The sequence below is a fragment of the Halichoeres trimaculatus genome, unplaced genomic scaffold (genome assembly GCF_033239565.1).
Source record: "Halichoeres trimaculatus isolate MK-OKI-2021-1 unplaced genomic scaffold, fHalTri1.1 fHalTri1_scaffold_20, whole genome shotgun sequence".
Taxonomy (NCBI): Eukaryota; Metazoa; Chordata; class Actinopteri; order Labriformes; family Labridae; genus Halichoeres; species Halichoeres trimaculatus.
In genome coordinates this window covers 27,957,063-27,963,918 of record NW_027437198.1, presented here as the reverse complement: position 1 = coordinate 27,963,918, position 6,856 = coordinate 27,957,063, and the positions used below count along the sequence as shown (strand labels likewise).

The window sequence follows — 6,856 nt, the reverse complement described above, 5'->3', positions numbered from 1 at the left end:
AATCACAGGTAATACGTTCATATACATGCACATCGTCATGTTTTGTATAGGAATTAAAATAAATGAGAATTATATATTGTATTTTTTATCATTAGAATGCGACTTTTACTTTTTAGTACCCGTGTTTCTCAAAATGTGTATGTATGCCTGAGTTGAACCATATGCTGATGTCTCATTGTGTTATTACATTATAAGATGTAAGTTCCTTTGTCTCAGTTTAACTCTGGAAACCAAACCAACATTATTGAAAAAGAAAGAGGCATTAAAGTGTATTTACAAACCATTTTTATTGCACCTTCCAGCAATGCAACAACCGTATAAACAAACACCCAGGAAACAGTTCTCTTGTATATTTACATTATTAACACAGTGCAAAACTTTTAATAACATGTGCTTATGAATTCATCAGTATTAGAAATCAGAGTCTTTATCAGAGTCCACGTTAGTCCACCTCCTCAATGGTGGGCCCCTGGGAGCCGGCTCTGGCCTCCTCCCTGCAGCTACTTGCAGGAGCTCCACCCTGATACAGCTTGCTGATGATGGGGTTACACACTTTCTCCAGCTCTTTCTGATGGTGCTGGTACTCCTCTTTCTCAGCCAGCTGGTTGTTCTCCAGCCAGGCGATGATCTCCTCACACTTCTGGATCACCGTCTTCTTGTCCTCCTCACTCATCTTGTCCTTCAGGGTCTCATCCTGCACGCTGCTCTTTACGTTAAAGACGTACGACTCCAGGGAGTTCTTGGCAGAGATTTTCTCCCTCTGCAGGTCGTCCTCAGCTTTGTATTTGTCTGCATCCTGCACCATCCTCTCGATCTCTTCTTTGCTCAGGCGGCCCTTATCGTTGGTGATGGTGATCTTGTTCTCTTTGCCCGTGCTTTTGTCCACTGCGGAGACGTTCAGGATGCCGTTGGCGTCCACGTCGAAGGTGACCTCTATCTGAGGGACCCCACGAGGAGCTGGTGGGATTCCTGTCAGATCAAACTTGCCCAGCAGGTTGTTGTCCTTGGTCATGGCTCTTTCACCCTCGAACACCTGGATGAGGACTCCAGGCTGGTTGTCGGAGAAGGTGCTGAACACCTGGGTTTGTTTTGTGGGGATGGTGGTGTTGCGTTTGATCAGGGCGGTCATCACTCCTCCAGCTGTCTCAATCCCCAGGGACAGAGGAGCCACGTCCAGCAGCAGCAGGTCCTGAACCTTCCCAGAGGTGTCACCTGAGAGGATGGCGGCCTGCACGGCAGCACCGTAAGCCACCGCCTCGTCTGGGTTGATGCTCTTGTTCAGCTCCCTGCCGTTGAAGAAATCCTGCAGCAGTTTCTGGATTTTGGGGATCCTGGTGGAGCCTCCCACCAGAACGATGTCTTGGATCTGGGCCTTGTCCATCTTGGCGTCTCTCAGAGCTTTCTCCACCGGCTCTAAGGTTCCCCTGAACAGGTCGGAGCACAGCTCCTCGAAGCGAGCTCTGGTGATGGAGGTGTAGAAGTCGATGCCCTCGAACAGCGAATCGATCTCGATGCTGGCCTGGGAGCTGGACGACAGGGTCCTCTTGGCCCTCTCACAAGCTGTGCGCAGCCTCCTCAAGGCTCTCTTGTTCTGGCTGATGTCCTTCTTGTGTTTCCTCTTGAACTCCTCCACAAAGTGGTTGACCATGCGGTTGTCAAAGTCCTCTCCACCCAGGTGAGTGTCTCCAGCCGTGGATTTCACCTCAAAGATACCGTCTTCAATGGTCAGGATGGAAACGTCAAAGGTGCCTCCGCCCAGGTCAAAGATCAGGACGTTACGTTCTCCTGACTTGCTTTTGTCCAGGCCGTAGGCGATGGCGGCGGCCGTGGGCTCGTTGATGATCCTCAGGACGTTCAGTCCTGCGATGACACCTGCGTCTTTGGTAGCCTGCCTCTGGGAGTCGTTGAAGTAGGCGGGGACTGTGATGACTGCGTTGGACACTTTTTGACCCAGGTAGGCCTCAGCGATCTCCTTCATCTTCACCAGGACCATGGAGGAAATCTCCTCAGGGTAGAAGGCTTTGTCCTCCCCTTTGTACTCCACCTGAATTTTGGGCTTTCCTCCTTCTCCCGTCACCTTGAAGGGCCAGTGCTTCATGTCGCTCTGCACCACCGGGTCATCCATCTTCCTCCCAATCAGTCTCTTGGCATCAAACACCGTGTTACTGGGGTTCAGGGCCACCTGGTTCTTGGCTGCGTCCCCAATCAGCCTCTCAGAGTCTGTGAACGCCACGTAGCTGGGGGTGGTCCTGTTGCCCTGGTCGTTGGCGATGATTTCCACTTTTCCATGCTGGAAAACCCCCACACAGGAGTAGGTGGTGCCCAGGTCGATGCCGATCGCTACACCTTTAGCTGAAGACATTTTCTCTCTCAATGATCACCTGTAGAAAAAAAGTTCAGTCAATGTTTAATGAAGGAAACATCAACACAAACAGTCACAGCTCACATACTGCAGTCAGGTTTACTATCGTTAGTCTGAGACTGAAAAATAATTTAGGCAAAAATACACAAAAAACTTTAAAGATGTGCTTCACTTTTGTGTCAAATTACTCCACTAAAATTATCCCAAAATAAAAGTCCTACGTGTTTTTTTTTTTGTTTTTTTTTAAAATACTACTATTACTAATATTACAGTTTTGTTCTTTTAAAGTTCGTTATCAGTTAAACAGAAGAAGTGAACTTACAGTTTGGAGCTGAATGTTGTGTATCGTGAAGAGAGCTGGTTTTCTTCGTCCTCTCTGGGTCTCTCTGCGGTCTGCTCCGTCTCTGAGTCTGTCTCTGAATCTGTCTCTGAGTCTGTCTCTGTCTCTGCTCTCCGACCTGACGCTTTTTATCCGTGGAGGCTGACCGTCTGGCAACTTCGAGACGTTTCGCTCAGCGAATAGTGGAGCTAGCTTCCGTGTTATGAACCACATCCTGTTACGGATTTCAAAATAAAACAAAAATCTGAGAACACATACGGCGGTTGAATGGGAATAACGCGCATTCGTCTTATTTTGAAAAGCAGAGACGACACAATCAGCCACACTTGATGCAGCTTTGAACGAACTCTCTAGAAGCAGACGGAAGTTGCTGGAAAGGTGGAGAAAATCTGAGAAATAAAACCTAAAGGAATTAAAAAAATCATTTTAATGCTTTCTACAAGTTTGGCACAGTTAATATTAGATGTCATAAAACATATTCACAGTAAAATAACCGAAAAGGGCAACGTTTGGGAAATGTGGAAACCGTATAACGAGAAAATAACTCACAACAACATAATATATTCTCTAAATGATCGTATTTCTCCGTTTTAATCGTGGAATTGTCGTCTTTTTTGTTTCTTGGATGATAAACCTGGTCTTATTGTTTTGCAAAGTGTAACATCTGTTGATTGTGAACACATTTTCTAACATTTTGGTAAAATATGTTACACAATGTGTCAAATTATAAGATGAAGTTCTAAAAATGTCTTTGAGTAAATATGAAAAAGTATTATTAATGTCATTAGGAATGATAAGAACATTTTTAAAGCATTTAAATTATCATTTTAGAAAGCTAGAAACATGAACTTTACATGGTTTGACATTTTAATGTCAGTTTAACACCACTATCAGCCATTTGTGCATTCGGCAATAACTAACCAAAGCATTAACTAATTTGCTGAGTAAAAGTAACATACATACAGATCGAAATCACATTACGTAAACTAGCATTAAACTAGCATTAAACTAAATGTTAGTTTTACTTTTATTAACTGGTTAAAGAAAACATTCAGCCCTATTTCAAGTTTAATTCTTTAAATGTATCTTGATCAGATACTTCTAAAATATTCTCCATCTTTCCAGCAACTTCCGTCTGATTCTAGAGAGTTCGTTCAAAGCTGCATCAAGTGTGGCTAATTGTGTCGTCTCTGCTTTTCAAAATAAGATAGATGTGTGTTATTCCCCTTCAACCACCGTATGTGTTCTTAGAAGTTTGTTTTATTTTGAAATCCGTGAACGGGATGTTAGTCCTAACACGAACGTTATCTCCACTATTCGCTGAGCGAAACGTCTCGAAGTTGCCAGACGGTCAGTACCACGGATAAAAAGGGTCAGGTCGGAGAGCAGAGACAGACTCAGAGACGGAGCAGACCGCAGAGAGATCCAGAGAGGACGAAGAAAACCAGCTCTCTTCACGATATACAACATTTAGCTCCAAATTGTAAGTTCACTACTTGTTTTTTTTTTCTTATTTTGAGCTAACTAAAAAGAACAAAACTGCAATATTAGTATTTACATAAAAACACGTAGGACTTTTATTTTGGGATAATTTTAGTGGAGTAATTTGACACAAAAGTGAAGCAGATCTTTAAAGTTTTTTGTGTATTTTTGCCTAAATTATTTTTCAGTCTCAGACTAATGATAGTGAACCTGACTGCAGTATTTGAGCTGTGACAGTTTGTGTTGATGTTTCCTTCATTAAACATTGACTGAACTTTTTTTTCTACAGGTGATCATTGAGAGAGAAAATGTCTTCAGCTAAAGGTGTAGCGATCGGCATCGACCTGGGCACCACCTACTCCTGTGTGGGGGTTTTCCAGCATGGAAAAGTGGAAATCATCGCCAACGACCAGGGCAACAGGACCACCCCCAGCTACGTGGCGTTCACAGACTCTGAGAGGCTGATTGGGGACGCAGCCAAGAACCAGGTGGCCCTGAACCCCAGTAACACGGTGTTTGATGCCAAGAGACTGATTGGGAGGAAGATGGATGACCCGGTGGTGCAGAGCGACATGAAGCACTGGCCCTTCAAGGTGATGGGAGAAGGAGGAAAGCCCAAAATTCAGGTGGAGTACAAAGGGGAGGACAAAGCCTTCTACCCTGAGGAGATTTCCTCCATGGTCCTGGTGAAGATGAAGGAGATCGCTGAGGCCTACCTGGGTCAAAAAGTGTCCAACGCAGTCATCACAGTCCCCGCCTACTTCAACGACTCCCAGAGGCAGGCTACCAAAGACGCAGGCGTCATCGCAGGACTGAACGTCCTGAGGATCATCAACGAGCCCACGGCCGCCGCCATCGCCTACGGCCTGGACAAAGGCAAGTCAGGAGAACGTAACGTCCTGATCTTTGACCTGGGCGGAGGCACCTTTGACGTTTCCATCCTGACCATTGAAGACGGTATCTTTGAGGTGAAATCCACGGCTGGAGACACTCACCTGGGTGGAGAGGACTTTGACAACCGCATGGTCAACCACTTTGTGGAGGAGTTCAAGAGGAAACACAAGAAGGACATCAGCCAGAACAAGAGAGCCTTGAGGAGGCTGCGCACGGCTTGTGAGAGGGCCAAGAGGACCCTGTCGTCCAGCTCTCAGGCCAGCATCGAGATCGATTCGCTGTTCGAGGGCATCGACTTCTACACCTCCATCACCAGAGCTCGCTTCGAGGAGCTGTGCTCCGACCTGTTCAGGGGAACCTTAGAGCCGGTGGAGAAAGCTCTGAGAGACGCCAAGATGGACAAGGCCCAGATCCAAGACATCGTTCTGGTGGGAGGCTCCACCAGGATCCCCAAAATCCAGAAACTGCTGCAGGATTTCTTCAACGGCAGGGAGCTGAACAAGAGCATCAACCCAGACGAGGCGGTGGCTTACGGTGCTGCCGTGCAGGCCGCCATCCTCTCAGGTGACACCTCTGGGAACGTTCAGGACCTGCTGCTGCTGGACGTGGCTCCTCTGTCCCTGGGGATTGAGACAGCAGGAGGAGTGATGACCGCCCTGATCAAACGCAACACCACCATCCCCACAAAACAAACCCAGGTGTTCAGCACCTTCTCCGACAACCAGCCTGGAGTCCTCATCCAGGTGTTCGAGGGTGAAAGAGCCATGACCAAGGACAACAACCTGCTGGGCAAGTTTGATCTGACAGGAATCCCACCAGCTCCTCGTGGGGTCCCTCAGATAGAGGTCACCTTCGACGTGGACGCCAACGGCATCCTGAACGTCTCCGCAGTGGACAAAAGCACGGGCAAAGAGAACAAGATCACCATCACCAACGATAAGGGCCGCCTGAGCAAAGAAGAGATCGAGAGGATGGTGCAGGATGCAGACAAATACAAAGCTGAGGACGACCTGCAGAGGGAGAAAATCTCTGCCAAGAACTCCCTGGAGTCGTACGTCTTTAACGTAAAGAGCAGCGTGCAGGATGAGACCCTGAAGGACAAGATGAGTGAGGAGGACAAGAAGACGGTGATCCAGAAGTGTGAGGAGATCATCGCCTGGCTGGAGAACAACCAGCTGGCTGAGAAAGAGGAGTACCAGCACCATCAGAAAGAGCTGGAGAAAGTGTGTAACCCCATCATCAGCAAGCTGTATCAGGGTGGAGCTCCTGCAAGTAGCTGCAGGGAGGAGGCCAGAGCCGGCTCCCAGGGGCCCACCATTGAGGAGGTGGACTAACGTGGACTCTGATAAAGACTCTGATTTCTAAAACTGATGTATTCATAAGCACATGTTATTAAAAGATTTGCACTGTGTTAATAATGTAAATATACAAGAGAACTGTTTTCCTGGGTGTTTGTTTCTACGGTTGTTGCATTGCTGGAAGGTGCAATAAAATGGTTTGTAAATACACTTTAATGCCTCTTTCTTTTTGTTTTTTTATTCATCGATATCATGTATGGTTGGTTTCTAAAGTTATAATGAAACATAAGAACTTTTCTGGATGAACTTTACCTTTACAGATTTTCAGCTCTAATAATAGAAACAGATAAAAACACTTGACTGTGATGCACAGGTAGAGAAAACAGAAAACATCAAGGTAAGTTGTTTTTCAGCTTATGGTTTCCCATTTGTTGATTTTTTTTACACAGAAAATGTTTCCATCACTCCCAAAGATGCTTG

General features: G+C 46.3%; 2 protein-coding genes across 3 annotated transcripts; one reads left to right on the top strand and one right to left on the bottom strand.

The window, feature by feature from the left end:
- Window positions 1-298: 298 nt before the first annotated feature.
- On the bottom strand, window positions 299-2,840 carry LOC141810078 (heat shock 70 kDa protein 1-like). 2 transcript variants are annotated; one of them, XM_074697396.1, is made up of 3 exons: window positions 2,798-2,840; window positions 2,685-2,761; window positions 299-2,381 (listed from the first exon to the last, which is right to left on the bottom strand). In XM_074697396.1, the coding sequence occupies exon 3, from the start codon at window positions 2,360-2,362 to the stop codon at window positions 443-445; it is 1,920 nt and encodes a 639-aa protein (XP_074553497.1). In that variant the 5' UTR covers window positions 2,363-2,381; window positions 2,685-2,761; window positions 2,798-2,840; the 3' UTR covers window positions 299-442. The 2 variants fall into 2 exon arrangements, with proteins under 2 accessions (XP_074553497.1, XP_074553496.1); XM_074697395.1 differs by having other exon boundaries at window positions 2,685-2,819.
- Window positions 2,841-4,041: 1,201 nt separating this feature from the next.
- LOC141810080 (heat shock 70 kDa protein 1) lies at window positions 4,042-6,558 on the top strand. Its single transcript, XM_074697397.1, has 2 exons — window positions 4,042-4,185; window positions 4,474-6,558. The coding sequence occupies exon 2, from the start codon at window positions 4,493-4,495 to the stop codon at window positions 6,410-6,412; it is 1,920 nt and encodes a 639-aa protein (XP_074553498.1). The 5' UTR covers window positions 4,042-4,185; window positions 4,474-4,492; the 3' UTR covers window positions 6,413-6,558.
- The last annotated feature ends 298 nt before the right edge of the window (window positions 6,559-6,856 follow it).